The sequence below is a fragment of the Mastigoproctus giganteus genome, chromosome 12 (genome assembly GCF_048544385.1).
Source record: "Mastigoproctus giganteus isolate SK-2022 chromosome 12, ASM4854438v1, whole genome shotgun sequence".
Taxonomy (NCBI): Eukaryota; Metazoa; Arthropoda; class Arachnida; order Uropygi; family Thelyphonidae; genus Mastigoproctus; species Mastigoproctus giganteus.
The window spans coordinates 38,238,217-38,254,715 of NC_143586.1; the positions used below are offsets into that span (position 1 = coordinate 38,238,217).

General features: G+C 37.3%; 1 protein-coding gene across 1 annotated transcript in view; it reads right to left on the minus strand.

The window, feature by feature from the left end:
• Positions 1 to 16,499, minus strand: part of LOC150076907 (uncharacterized) — a 153,295-nt gene that overhangs the window by 63,860 nt on the left and 72,936 nt on the right. The window contains exon 8 of the mRNA XM_090385727.1: positions 7,299 to 7,485. Coding sequence (XP_090241853.1) covers positions 7,299 to 7,485 — 187 coding nt within the window. The remainder of the gene's footprint in view (positions 1 to 7,298; positions 7,486 to 16,499) is intronic.

Consider the following 16,499-nt stretch of genomic DNA (forward strand, 5'->3'; position numbering starts at 1 on the left):
ATTACAAAAATGCAAATGGAATGATCTATGAGATTTCTATTCCTCTTGTCCTTGCTTGGATTACTGTTTTATATCTTCAGACCCTAATATTTGCTCAGATCACGTCAGTGAAATTATTCTTGTATGGAGAATTCCTTTATTCCTCATTCCATCCTAAAATCCCATCCTTTATCTAAACCTTGGTTTTCCAATAAATGTGCTAAGGTTGTTGAAGATAAGAACATAGCATATCACGACTGGATTAAAACCAATCTCCAGCTTTATTTTTTGCCTACACTAAAGTAAGTAAAAAGTTATTAAACAATCCAAACTTTAATTTGAACAGGCTAAGACCTGTTCCTTATTCAAACGGTAGTCAAGTCTTTGGTTTCTGGCCAAAGTTATTGGCGGCAACTTCTGTCCATCTATACTCACACTTTGTTACAATCTGATGATTCTATTGCATCTTCAATTAAAGATAAAGCTGAGAATGCAACAGAAAGATCAGCTAAAGATAAAACTAACTTATTAGTATCATACTTTTCTTCTAACTGTTATCATGATCTTGGTAAATCATCTACTATAATACTAAACACACTCCACTTAGTGCCTCCTGTGGCCTTCGAACACAAAGATATTAAAATTCTGAACAACCTTAATGACAAGCAAGCTCCAGATCCTAATGGCATTGCCCCACTTGTTTTCAAAACCTATACTTGCTCCTGGCTTGTGTCATCTCTTCACACTTCCTTATTAAGCTAGTGTTTTCCCTTTTGCATGGAAATTTGCTAATATCTAGCCAGTTCCTAAAAAGGGTGACAAATCTCTCCCTTTCAAATTAGCATCTTAATGCAATTACCTTTAATTTTTCCAAGTAATGGAGAAATCCATCAGCTGCCAACTCTTAAACTATCTTGAAACCTCCCATTCATTAATGTTTGCAAATACAAGTTCCACTAGACACCAACCACTGAACATGTTATTTATATTTGAACGAATTCGATGGAAAAAGTTCAGAGAAATCCAAGCAGTTGCTCTTAACATTTCCAAGCATCTTGACCATGTTTGGTATAAAGGTATTCTAAAAAAGTATCTATCTTATGGACTGCCATCTGTTTTTTTTTTCCAATTAAGTAGCCAGTTTCCTCTCCAACTGCTCACTGTGGATTATGACAGATGACTATTTGTCTTCTAACTTCTCGATTAATGCTAATGTTCTCTTGGCATTCCACCTTCCAGTTAGAGAAACCTTGCCCTGAACAAAAAAAAAAAAAAAAAAGCTTTTGAATATCCACCAACAATTTCATAAATGCCAATCTTCATGTAATTCTCCAATGGGATGAAGAAAACTTAGTTAACTTCAATCCTTCTAAAACTCAGTCTGTCTTATTTTTCCACTTAAAAACCATTATCATGCTCGTCTTTAATGGCATTCAGATTTCTAGCAAGCAAGACTGCATATCTCTATTGGGGATTACCCTGACTTTTAATCTCTCTTGAAATAAGCATGTCACAAATATTGCTTCCTCAGCATCAAAAATCCTGGCAACCCCCCTCTTTCTTTTGGGGTTATAATGGTCATCATGGCAATCCAATCTTCCTTACATTTTGAGGGTACAGCTCTAAAACAGTGTTTGCAGCAAGTTGGTTGCTAGATAGTCCACCAGACAAAACCTATTGGTAATTTTCTAGGAGGCAACTGGATCAGCTAGTGTATGATGAGGGGAGGGGGATTGCCAGGATTTTTAAGGAATCCGAGTAGTGTGTATGTAGGTGGGGGGGGGGGAATCATTGTCAACTGGTCATTGTCATTGGGGGGGGTCACTGTCACTGGCTTAAAATATGTCTTCCCCATTCTGTCAAATTCATCTGATGCCTCTATCAATCTCCAAATTCCACTATTCATTTGGAAATCATTGACTTCCAGAATACCAGAAAATCATAACCGAAAAACATGCTCCATCTTTTTCTTACACACAACCCTTCCAAGTACATTGTCGAGTGGCCCTCTATACAACTCAGATCTCAACTTAGGGATGATCTCTTTTACAAAAGAGCCTTTCTCTCATGGCCATTCTCAGCCTCGTGTTGTTTGGCATTACAAGAGTGCAAAATGGGATGATCTGTGAAATTTATATTCTTCTTTCTCTGGTTGGATTATTGTTTTAAATCTTTTGATGTTAATATTTGCTCAGATTGTGTCAATAAAATTATTCTTGTAGGGATGAAATCCTTTATTTCACACACTTTAAAATCTTGTTCTTCATCTAAACCCATGTTGTCCAACCCCACTGCCATTTGCCACATGTTGCAAAATGATGATAAGTGTGTGGCAAATGTTCCATTACAATTTTTATTTTTTTATTTTTTTAAACCTGAAAAAAAACCCAGAAAACTTTCATGCAGTGAAAATGTTGTTTGCTAATGAAAATGATGTTTTTTTTCACAAAGAACAAACAACATTTGAAAATGTTGTTTGTTCTTTGTGAAAAAAAAAGCTGAACAACACAGATCTAAACCTTGGTTTTCCAATAAATGTGCTATGGCTGTTCAAGATAAAAATGTTGCATATTGCAACTAGCTTGCATCCAAATCTCCAGGTTCATTTTCTGCTTACACCAAAGATCCCAACAATTGTAAGTCGGTTATTAATCAGTCCGAACTAGATTTTCAACAGGTGAAGGGATATACTAGACGAGCACTTAAAACATGGTGTTGGAAGCAACTTTGAATGCTCAGTCGAGAATAAGAGGGAAAACCAATGCAAACTACATGGGCATTACAAACGGCACATTGGACGATGTTAACTGAAGCTCAAAAACTGTTCCTACATCTGGGGCAATGCCCCAAAGCTGCTCTCTAGCTCTTAGGACTTTATTCAAAAGCCAGCAATCAGGTTGATTAATGAATCAACTCTTACAAACTTTCTCTCTCTCTGTTACAGATGTGATGTTCAGTTTCTGGTGAATGCCTTATCTAATAATGCTCCAGGGGTGCACATTTCCTTCTGAACTGGCATCTCTGTATTTGCACTGCTCTCATCCAAACCAATCCAAATATATACCTCAACCAGTCAACATTCATTCACTGTCTAACTCCAAATTAACAGAACTAACTTTCTCTCTTTCACATTTATCTCTTTTACTTCTGTTCTTTGGAACAACTTCTTCACTAGTATTTCCTAAAAATTACAATCTATAAAAATTCAAGTCTATGTCAATAAGTATCATCTGTTTTTCAAACCCTCAGCCCATGCAGGGTACTACATACTTTCTTAAACACGAAACACCTTTTGTGGTTTCTTTTTTTTTTTTTTTTTTTTTTTATAACCCCAAACACAAGAGAGGTATTAGAACCTACAGTACTTGTGTGATTGGGTTGGAGGTTGCGAAGATGAAAAAGATATTTGTTGACATCAGATGAACTTCTGTAGACTGCAATTTTCAGGAAATACGTACGAAGAAAGGTTGTTTCAGAAAATGGCAGTTGAATGAATAAACGAGCAAGATGAAAAGTAGGTTCTGTGAGTTTGAAGTTGGACAGTAAATGGATGTTGGGTGGTGGCGAAACATGTTCAGACTGTTTTGAAAGAGAGAGTGGGAATTATAGGAGCCAATTCAGAAGAACAGTGTCCATGGAAGTATCTGTAGAAAAGCCATGCAGCAGAAACAGTACGTCTATGAGACAGCGAGTGGAGAGAGAGAGACTCTGTTAGAGATGAGTCATTAATTAACCTAACTGTCCTCTTCTGAACGGAATCTAGAAGTCTGAGAGAGGTTTTGGGGGCACCACCACAGTTGTGGGAACAATATTGCATGGCAGGGCAGATTTGCGATTTATACAGAGTGAACAGCTGTTTGGAAGAAAAGTAACGCCGAGAGCGAAAGAGAAAACCAAGTTTTTTAGATGCAGAGGAAGCAATATTTGTAATGTGCTTATGCCAAGAGAGATTAGAAGTCAGGATAATCCCCAAAATAGATATATCATCTTGCCTAGAAATCGGAGTGTCACCAAAGATAAGCATAGGAGCAGAAGAGTCCTTTTTGCAAGATATAAGACAAGACTGAGTTTTAGAAGGATTGAAATCAACTAAGTTATCTTTGCCCCACTGGAGAATTACCTGAAGATCGGCATTTAAGGAATTGGTAGTGGATATTCGAGAAGCTGAAGCTGATTGAGCAGCGCAAGGTTTCTCAAAATGGAAAGTGGAATGCAATGTGCTATCATCAGCAAAACTATGGATAGGATTTCCAGTCAATGAAAGAAGGTCATTAATATACAAGAGGAAAAGAGTGGGGAAAATAACTGAACCTTAGGGGACACAATCATTAGTGGAGAAGTTAGAAAGACAGAGAGCCATCTACCAACACCCTCAGTGAGCGATCACAGAGAAAACTGGATAACCAATTACAAAAATCAGTTGGCAAACCATAAGATGGAAGCTTGTTTCAAAGACTTTTATGACAAACACAATCAAAAGCCTTTGAGATGTCAAGAGCAACTGCTTGTGTTTCACCAAACTTTTCCACTGAATTTGTCCACAAATGGGTAACATAAGCCAGAATATCACCAGTGGATCGACACTGACAGAATCCATACTGGAAATTGTTGATCAGCCAGAAGGTTTCAAGGAAGTTTAAGAGTTGGTGGTTAATTGATTTCTCCATTACTTTAGAAAGAGTAGAAGTAATTGCAATGGGACAATAATTAAATGGGAGGGATTTGTCAGACTTTTAAGGAACTGGCTGGATGTGAGCAAATTTCCAAGCAGAAGGAAAAACACCTTTAGAATAAGAAAGTGAAAAATGGCGGCAAAGAACAGGAGTAAGTTCAGAAGCATATACTGGCAATTGTTGATCAGACAGAAAGTTTCAAGGTAGTTTAAGAGTTGGTGGTTAATTGATTTCTCCATTACTTAAGAAAGAGTAGAAGTAATTGTAATGGGACGATAATTAAATGGGAGGGATTTGTCACTCTTTTTAGGAACTGGCTTGATATGGGCAAATTTCCAAGCAGAAGGAAAAACACCTTTGGAATAAGAAAGTGAAAAATGGCGGCAAAGAACAGGAGTAAGTTCAGAAGCACAGGTTTTGAGAACAAGTGGAAAAATACCATCAAGACCTGGAGCTTTCTGAGCATCAAGATTCGTCAAAATTCTTCTGCATCCTTTTGATGCAAGAACACAGGAGGGATTGAAAAGAGTGTGTTGGGAATGGTGGGAAGTGTTTTACCAAGATCATTAATACATGAGTTAGAAAAAAATGGGATGCTAGCAGGTCAGCTTTGTCCTTGGCTGAAGTGACAACAGAACCATCTGGTTTTGACAGAGTTGGGGGCAGAGATGGGCAAAAGTTGCAGCCAATAGCTTTGGCAAGAGACCAGAATGCTTGGCTACCATTAGGGCAAGAAGCAAGTTTTCTACTCTTAGCCAGTTCAAAATCTAGTTTGGACCGATTAATAACTGCTTTACAATTGTTGCAAGCTTTGGTGTAGGCAGAAAATGAAACTGAAGAATTAGAAACAAGCCAATTACGATATGCAACATTCTTCTCTTGAACAGTCTTAGCACATTTATTGTAAAACCAAGGTTTAAATAAAGGTTAAGATTTTAAAGTGGAGTGTGGGATAAAGGATTCCATTTCTACAAGAATAATTTAACTGACACGATCCGAGCAAACATTGACATCAGAAGTTTTGAAATAGTAATCCAACCAAGGAAAAGAAATCGCGCAGGTCATCCCATTTTGCATTCCTGTAATGCCAAACAACACGATGTTGGGAAAAGCCATGAGATAAAAGAGACAATCACCAAGTTGTGATCTAAGGTGCCTAAAGGACCACTCACTTCGACCGTATGCTTAGAAAGGTTGTTTGGGAGAAAAAGATCAAGCATTTTCGCTATATGGTTAGGATTGTCGGGTATTCTTGTAGGTAAATGAACAATCTGTGCAAGGTCATTAGTAATTGCAAAAGCCTCAGCATCTCGACCAGCTGGGTCAGTGTGACTAGAAAATGGAAGCCAGCTGGATTTGTAAACATTAAAATCAACAAGGAAAATTATCTCACTGTTAGGGAAGTTGGACTGGAAAAAGTCAAGTTGCAAAGAGAGGAAGTCAAATAGCTCTGAGCGATTAGTGGAGTTGGGAGAACAGTAGAGACAACACAGATGAATTTGACAGAATGAGGTAGAGAGATTTTAAGCCAGAGAAGATCAAAAAGAGGAGATTCCAAATTACCAAGTCTCTGACAGGGAATATCGGAATGGAAATATGCAAAAGTACCACCTTTGAGGCGAAAGGAATCATACAGCGAATAATTTGGGCAACTGAGATGAGCAGTAGTTGAATCAACCGATAACTGAGATTCTGACAGAAAAAGTATATGGGGTTTAGCAGACTGCAAGTGGAAATGGACATGGCTGAGCTTAGAACTGAGACCACATTTATTTGTGAAATGAATTAGGAAATGTTTGGGAGGTTTAGATCTTTTCCCAGATAAGCTTACTCTATTAGTCTGACAATTGTTGTTATTATTTAGTTTTTAGGAGCATTAGCAACTAAGGCCATATTGCTCCGGGGATATGCGGTGGTCATTCCCTGACCTTTCCGCATCCTCCGTATTTGGTGGTCACGGGCTCGAATCATAGTCTAATCAAGAAGCGTGTGCTACGCACTGCTGCTCCTGCCCACCTGGCTATGGAGGTGCCTAGTTTGACAATTCATGGTGCATTCAATTGTAAGAAAAAGTAGGGGGGGGGGAGGCATAGTGTATGAAGTAATGAAATTTTTGGATATGGCATACACATGGTAAGAATATACCTGGATCCTTGACATAAAGTGGCCTCTACAATGCCCCCCTCATACACACTAACTCAGACTCCCTCCAGTCACTATCTGGCAGAGTAGAGGTAGCAAGATTATACACTAGCTGATCTGGAAGCCTCCTAAAGAGTTACCAACAGGTTCGGTCCAGTGTACTAACTAGCGGCCGGCCTGTGAGCACTGTTTCAGAGCTGTACCCTCGAAATATAAGTAAGATTGGATCTCGCCATGATGTCCATCATAACCTCAAAAGTCATCAGCCATACTGCATGATGGAAGAGATGGGGAAGGGTTGACTGGAATTTAGCTCTGGAGACTAAACATGGGTTCCACCACTTTGGGTGGAACCCATGTTTAGTCTCCAGCATTCCACCATTTGGGAGTTTCATAAAAAAATAAATAAAAAATAAATAAAAAATAAATAAATTCCATAATTAGCCTTTTAAAACTAATAGAGGAAAATGACACCACAACTTTTCTGTTTTATCTGTATTTTACCTGTAACAAGGCTCACTACCAGAAACTTCTAATAAGGTGAAATGTCCATGTTTGCCACCAAGTCGACCTCCTGTCTGATGACGATACTCACAGCAAGTACTAATTCTTAAATCTTTTAAACCATCTATGAAAATGGTAACACTAAATGGATAGTCATGATGACGGCGAGATATAAATGCCAATTTCTCTATAAAATAAAAATAAAAATGAATAGCATAAATCAATCACAGAAAAAAACCCAGTAGTAGTAACACACTGATGTAGTACTATTACATTGATGCATTATTAGCATGTTAAACACAAAATAATGTATAATGTATCAAGCAATCTTATTAATCTTATAATTTCAGCAATCTTATTAATTAATGAAAACTAATTACAAAACACATAGAAACTCTTTATGTGTTTTAACTCAACAGAGTTAAAATAACATATATATATATTTTTTTTTTATGTAAACCCCAAAGACAAGAGGTATTAGAACCTATAGTACTTAGTACCATGCTTGGGTTGGAGGTTGAGAAGACGAAAGAAGATATTTGTTGACATTGGACTTGAACTTCTGTAGACTGTAATTTTCAGGAAATACGTATGAAGGAAGGTTGTTCCAGAAAACAGCAGTTGAATGAATAAACGAGGAAGATGAAAAGTTAGTTCTGTGAGTTTGAAGTTAAACAGTAAATGGATGTTGGCTGGTGGCTGCACATGTTTGGACTGTTTTGAAAGAGAGAGCGGGAATTATAGAAGCCAATTCAGAAGAACAGTGCCATTGGAAATATCTGTAGAAGAGGCATGCAGCAGAAACAGTATGTCTATGAGACAGCGAATGGAGAGACTCTGTTAGAGATGAATCATTAATTAACCTAACTGCCCTCTTCTGAATGGAATCAAGAAGCCTGAGAGAGGTTTTGGGGGCACCACTCCAGATGTGGGAACAATATTCCATTGTAGGGTGGATTTGCGATTTATACAGAGTGAACAGCTGTTTGGAAGAAAAGTAACGCCGAGAGCAAAAGAGAAAACCAAGTTTTTTAGATGCAGAGGAAGCAATATTTGTAATGTGCTTGTGCCAAGAGAGAGATTAGAAGTCAGGGTAATCCCCAAAAGAGATATATCATTTTGCCTAGAAACTGGAGTGTCACCAAAGATAAGCATAGGAGTAGAAGAATCCTTTTTGCGAGATTAAGACAAGACTGAGTTTTAGAAGGATTGAAATCAACTAAGTTGTCTTTGCCCCACTGGAGAATTACCTGAAGATCCGCATTTAAGGAATTGGTAGCAGATTTTCGAGAAGTTGAAGCTGATTGGAAGTTGAAGCTATCATCGGCAAAACTATGGATAGGATTTCCAGTCAATGGAAAAAGGTCATTAATATACAAGAGGAAAAGAGTGGGGGAGGGGAGAAACTGAACCTTGGGAGACACTGGCATTAGCGGAGAAATTAGAAGACAGAGAGCCATCTACCATCACCCTCAGTGAGCAGTCAGAGAGAAAACTGGATAACCAATTAAAAAAAACAGTTGGCAACCCATAAGATGGAAGCTTGTTTAGAAGACCCTTATGCGAAGATCAAAAGTCTTTGAGATGTCAAGAGCAACTACTTGTGTTTCACCGAACCTTTCCATTGAGTTAGTCCATAAATGGGTAACATAAGCCAGAATATCACGAGTGGATCGACACTGACAGAATCCATACTGGCTATCGTTGATCAGACAGAAGGTTGGTTTTTAGGTAGTTTAAGAGTTGGCGGTTAATTGATTTCTCCATTACTTTAGAAAGAGTAGAAGTAATTGCAATGGGATGATAATTGGATGGGAGGGATTTGTCACCCTTTTTAGGAACTGGCTGGATATGAGCAAATTTCCAAGCAGAAGGAAAAACACCTTTGGAATAAGAAAGTGAAAAAAGGTGGCAAACAATAGGAGTAAGTTCAGGAGCCCAGGTTTTGAGAACAAGTGGAGAAATACTATTGGGACCTGGAGCTTTCTTAGCATCAAGATTCATCAAAATCCTTCTGACATCATTTTGATGGAAGACCACAGGAGGCATTGAATGGAGCATGTTGGGAATGGTGGGGGGGGTGTTTTACCAAGATCATTAATACATGAGTTGGAAGGAAAATGGGATGCTGGTAGGTTAGCTTTATCCTTGGCTGAAGTGACAATAGAACCATCTGGTTTGGACAGAGGTGGGAGTAGAGATGGGCAAAAGTTGCGGCCAATAGCTTTGGCAAGAGATCAGAATGCTCGGCTACCATTAGGGCAAGAAGCAAGTTTTCTACTCTTAGCCTGTTCAAACTCTAGTTTGGACTGATTAATAACTGCTTTACAATTGTTGCGAGCTTTGGTGTAGGCAGAAAATGAAACTGAAGAATTAGAAACAAGCCAATTATGATATGCAATGTTCTTCTCTTGAACAGCCTTAGCATTTATTGGAAAACCAAGGTTTAGATAAAGGACGAGATTTTAAAGTAGAAGCAGGTTAGCAGTGGGCCTACAACTTTAAGAAACAGTAGTGAAGAAACTGTTTTTGTCATCAATGAAGCTCTGGTTGGGCTGGCAATCAGATTCATTTGTGAAAATTCTCGTTCATATTCACTCGAAATTTATATCATACTCAGGGCATCCATCAAATGCTTCAATTCTTCCGAAACCATCTTTTCAATTAGGTATTCCCGAAATCCACGAATTATATCTCTTTCATTTAACTGTAATTTTCTTATTGAATTTTCTAACTTTATTTTTACCAAATGCCAACAATTCATGTTTAGAGGTTTAATTACGTTTGTTGTCCTCGTTTTCCCTCTCTCGTCATCGTCACTAGTTCTTAAATTTGATATTTTTCTTTTCTTTTCCTTTTTTTTTTTTTTTTTTTTAAACTGTCCAAAATATCAGTGTCATTTGGATATTCAGGTACTATAACCATGTAAACAGAGATAGTAAAAATTTACGGACATATATGAATAATGCACTTCCGCGAAACAACAGATGATATGAAAATCACTCTCTCCTAATTTGCTTACAGTTGATTCACAGAGGTGTCGAACCTACGGCCCAACTGGAAAGTGAACTAAAACAGCATTTTAAATTTTGTTAAGTATCAAAAAAATTCTCATTAAATGTTTTTTTTCAGTAAATGTAATTGTGTATTGTACTTAATAAAATTTTCCAATATTTTCAATTTTACTTTTACAAGCAACAAGATATGGAAAATGTAACACACTAAAGAAATCTAACTTTGAATATGGCCCCTGTACGGGAAAAGTTTGGACACCACCGGAGTAGTTGTTGTTGTTTGGTTTTTAGGAGCATTAGCAACTAAGGCCATATTGCTCCGGAGATATGCGGTGGTCATTCCCTGACCTTTCCGCATTCTCCGTATTTGGTGGTGACGGGCTCGAACCCCGGTCTAATCAAGAAGCGTGTGCTACGCACTGCTGCTCCTTCCCACCTGGCTACGGAGGCGGCCACCGCAGTAGAAGGTGGACCAGAGCCCATTGGGAATACCCCCTGATCTGCTCACTGTTGACCCGCGCGACTTCTCCATATGTGGGACAGGTGGTCAGATAGATTTTACCAGGTACCACTAAGTTGTAGAATGGTAAACTCTTTACCTCTCTTAATTCGCGCAGCAGCACTAATTGCCTGAAGGCAAGAAATGCGAACAGTGCATACCGAGTTAATTCTCTCCTAATCTGTTCACTAATTGTTATAAAAGGACTTCATTAAACAGAGGTCCAACTGAGTAATATAGAATTATAAAAATGGTTATACAGTTTTAAGTAGAAAACATCTTAACAATAGGCAGTGAAAAATGCAAATTTAAATAATTTTAAACTATTTGAATAGTAGGAAACATTTGAAAAAAATTTACGGAATATTACAAATTTTGAGCGCACTGCTTCCAAATGTCACTGTTAATAGAGGTGCCAGTAAGCCGTACCGTTGCATACCATTCCAAAAAAAGCACTGATTCAAACACAGCATGGGTTTCTTAAGGGAAACTCTTGTCTGACAAATCTGATTGAATACTATGATGTGGTTACAAAGGAACTGGATGCAAAAAATAATTTTGATATCATATACTTGGATTTCAGGAAAGCTTTTAACACTGTTGCACATGGAAGACTACTGTACAAATTGGAGCAGAATGGTGTTAAGGGTAAACTGCCACAATGGATGAAAGGGTGGTTGAGTGGGAGAAGACAGAGAGTAGTAATCAATGGATGCTGCTCTTCATGGACTATGTTATTAGTCCAGGAAGAGCAGCATCCACCGAAGTCCCACAGGATTTGGTGTTGGGCCCACTGTTGTTTTGTATATTTATCAATGATATTGATGAAGATATATCAGGCTTAGTGTCGAAGTTTGCAGATGATACAAAGATTGGCAGGGTTGTTAATGACAGTAATGGCAGTGTGCTACTGCAACAGGATCTAGAAAATTTGGGCAGATGGGCTGAGAAGTGGCAACTGAAGTTTAACTTTGACAAATGCAAAGTACTGCATATGGGTAGAAGTAACCCCAGAGGAATGTACCAACTGTGTGGTACTACACTTAGGGTGGTAGAAAATGAAAAAGACCAGACCTGGAAGTAATTGTGCAGTCAGATATGAAGTTTTCTGAGCAATGTAGACAGGCTGCCAGAGCAAGTCATGGAGTTTTTTCAATGATATACAGCAATTTTGGTAGCAGGGAAAAGGAGGTGATTATCCCTTTGTATAAGACAATGGTCAGGCCACGCCTTGAGTACTGCATACAGGTCTTGAAGCCTCATTTTAGGAAGGACGTAGATTTGCTTGAGCATGTACAGAGAAGGGAAACAAGGTTGGTGAGGGGAACGAAGGGGTCCTTACCAAAAGAGGCTTAAGTTCTGCAAATTGTAATGGCTGGAGACCAGGCACCTGCGAGGTGATCTAATTGAGGTGTATAAGGCCTTGAATGGGTTGAGCACACTGAATTCTTATGGGGTTCTTCCACTTGCTCAGATTACGAACCTAAGGGGGCATAAATTCAAATTGAGGAAAGAGCTGTAAAATAGATGTACCTTTAGCCAGTGTGTGGTTAATTGTTGGAACAAACTTCCCTCTGTCATTGTGGAAGTTGATAGCTTAAATAAATTCAAGGAGGAACTGGACAAACTTTTAGAGGGAATGGTTGTGTGAATTTTTTTTTTTTTTTTTAGCTGAAGCTGCAGAAGCTCATATGCTTGCTTTCTTGCATCACATGCCTCTATGTTGAGTGGAAAGCATGATGCAGGTTTGTTAACAATTTCATTACTGTATAAAAGTAAACATTACCACACCTTATGAATTAATCACTACAGTGTATTGAATGTATAATTTCGACTTGCAATAAACCATATTTTAAAGTTATTTACATTATTTATAAGTTCTAAAAGTATTTTAACTTTTTTTTTTCTTTGTTCAGTTACATATGCATTGGTTATTGAAAATTTTTGTGATCTAAAAATTGCAAAAATGATTTATTAATACTGAAAACAAACTCTGAATTTAAAAAGATACATCAATATTAACAGAAATAAAGCATAAACAAATACATGTACCTGCAAAACAATCATTACATTTCTTCCCCTCCTGCCTAGATGAAGAATATTTTAAAGTACCAGTAGCCTTCACTTTTTTTTCCAAATAATATGCAACAAATGTTTTTCCATAGCAAAGACACAGCTGCATATATCAACATCTTTCCCAATATCATTTTCAAGCAAAACTTAAAACAGCATGAAAACTGTAATTCAACGTGTATGAAAATTGTAAAAACATTGCTTTGAAGACATGCAATTTCTGATCAAAACAAATGAAAACTAGCCATGCGATCATAGCAGTCATGACTGAAACAAAAACCAAAATCAACTGGACATTATAGTTTTCATATCTGCAAAGTGGTTTCTCCAGTTTTCTTTTGCATTACATTAGTGTTCATGGCATTTTAAATTTCCTTCAAAAACCCTGCTCCATAGAAAGATATAGAGATCAATAAAGCTATCAATATGTGCAGCTAACACTGTGGATTTATTTATTTTACTATGAGTATTATCAATAAAAATAAAATTACAAGCCTTCTTCAGTCAAGAAATAAACTATTCAAACACTTTATACACCATGGTAAATCATTTTAATAAATGAACATCATGTTAGGAATCCTTTACAAGGTTCTTGTTCACATGCAAAATGAGCCGGAACAAGAATTATAAATTAGCCTTTCTCTAACTGTTGACATCATGTCACATGAGCCGTCTCCAATCCAGTGTCTAGCATTCTCACAGCCTCTCATTCCCCAGCACTCTCCACCATGCTCCATTAGTCTCTATTTAATTTTATTGTTGAAAAGCTTATTCCATAGTTCCCCTATATTTCTTGCCGTATTTCTGTTTAAAGCCATCTAGCTAAATTGCTTAATGTAAAAAGCTGCTTTTATTATTATTTTTTCAGTCTCTTCCCCCCATTACTTCAAAGTTTCTGTCACTATTTATTGTAGTAATCACTATTCATCGTTACTTATTAACTGTGGTGTACGGAGTGTTCGAACAATTTACCAATTGTTCAAATACTCCGTACCATTAATAGAGACAGGGGTGTACGCTTACATCCCTCTTTGAAACCGCTGTTCTTGGACGAGATGAATGGTTTCAGCTAGTGTGCTCCCGAGGCAATTCCGGTTCCGGTGCGCAAATGGGAAATTCCAACCATATTCCTGAGGAACCATGTGACGAGTGCAGTGGATCTGCTATTTAATTATGTGCTGCACAGCAGAAGTATGCTGTTGAGAAAGCTAGTTGTTACGGTATTTTAGTATATTATTTCACTGTTTTTATCGCTTTTATCATCATATTTTATTTTACATTTCATATTTTATTGTAAATTAAACCACATTAGTTTTAGCTTATATTTCCGTTTTTATTTATTCTATATACTCGTAATTTTATTTTATTTTATTGTGAATAAAGTGTTTTAATTGCAGTATCGAAATTTGTTTATTTAAATACCGGCTGGTGTGAAGTCTAATTGCTCAATATGAATTGTCCCAGCCTTGTAGGCCTATTTGGAGATATGCATTTAATTTTTTCAGGTTTACAATTTTATAGCAAATTTTTGCACTTATCAAAGGTTTCCTAGTAATTGATAGGGGAGCAAAAACATATCAGTAGTTTGCAAGGTATTTTTTTAGTGCTTGCTGTCAAATTATTTTACAAATTTCATACACTTTTGAATGTCAAAAGCTCACAGATGATACGAGAATCTGAGCAGTAATAAAGTAACTTTTGTTGGAGCTTTCTAAAATTCTTAGAAAATTTTAAAAAATGTAATGTAGTTTAAATATTGGCCAGCAGTGAGCAGAAGAAATAGTTACACTTACAATAAGCAAAGCATGAAACTAGAGCAATTACTGCCTTTTCAAAATCTCTTAACCAACGATGATTTCTGGAAAGGAGAAATGGGGAAGGCAATCTCATATTTTTTTTATGAAATATGCATTTGTAGGTTGCTTTAAAACTAAAAAAATTAATTTTTTAAATGTCATTTATTAGGGAAAAAATTATTATGAGGACTCCATTATTGATAATATTCATTTGTTATGAATGGTTTAACTGATTATGATCTGCTCAGGTTTCTGATATACTGAATATATATTTTCATGTCTGTTCACACACAAGGAATTTTTTAGGGACACGAAGAATTTTTTATTAAGCCAGAAGTGTGTCAATTTCAAACGGAGAGCTAAATAATTTTGTGATAACCAAGAAGAAAATGGAAGAGAAATCGTTGAAGCTAAACATAAAAAAGCACCTGGGGTGGTTGGGATCTCTCCAATTATATTAACAGAAGCAGAAAATGAGGTAAGCAACCTTTTAGCCATAGTTATTAGAGCATCCTTGGATTCAGGGAAGGTCCTTATAGAATGGACATATGCAAATATATCCCAATTCATAAAGACGGGGGGGGGGAATCATAAGCAATTACAGGACTGTTAGCTTGAATTCTGTTCCACAGAAAATAATGGAGTCACTGGATAAAGAAGTAATGCAGGATCATATAGAGAGAAATGCTGTGACACTGCAGTCACAACACGACTTTTTTGAGGAGAAAACTTGTCTGATTAATCTGATCAGATACTATGACAATACCAGCAAAGGAACTGGAGGTAAAAAATAATTTTGACATCATACACTTAAATTTCAGAAAAACTTTTCATCCTGTTGCACATAAAAGACTACTATACAAATTACAGTGACATTAAAGGCAAGTTGCCTATGGTTGCCCATAGATAATACAAAGGTTGGTAGTTAATCATAGTAATCAAGGTATGCTACTGCAATAAGATTTAGACAATTTAGGCAGATAAGTGCCAAATGAGGTTTAATATTGACAAATGCAAGGTACTTCATATAGGAACAGTAATCCCAGATTAAAGTACCAGCTGTGTAGAACCACACTCGGGGCAGTGGAGAATGAAAAAGTCTCGAGGATAATTATGCATTCAGCTATGAAGTTCTCTGAGCAGTGCAAACAAGCTGCCTGAAAAACCCATGGTGTTTTGTCAATAATGTACATGAATTTTGACAGTTGGAATAAGCAGGTGATTATCCAATTGTATAAGGCAATGGTTAAGCCACACCTTAAGTACTGCATACAGGTCCAGAAGACTCATTTTAGAAAGGTCGCAGGTCTGTTAGAATGGGTACAGAGAAGAGCATCAAGACTGGTGAGGGGAGCAAAAGGGTGCTCTTACCAGGAAAGGCTTCAGTCTTGCAAATTGCAGCATCTGGAGACTAGGCAACTGCAAAGAGATCTAATTGGGGTGCTTAAGGCCTTGAATGGATTGAGTAAGCTCAATGTTGATGGAATCATTTCTCTTGCTCACACTATGCACATGAGGGGACATAAAGTTAAATTGTGGAAGGATGGTTGCAGGTTGGATATGTGGAAATTTGCCTTTGGCCAGAGGGTAGTTGATAGTTCGAACAAACTCAATCTGGTGTTGTAGAAATGAGCAGTTTGAATAAATTCAAGGAAGAAGTATATAAACTGTTAGAGAGAATGAAAAGGTAAAATGGAAAGTGTCAGTTTTTTTTTTTTTGCTCTGATGCAGTGGCGTAGCTAGGGGAGGGGATGGTCTGCCCCGGGCGGCACTTTTCACGTGAGACACAATTTTATTTTTCGACGATTCTTTTATTTAT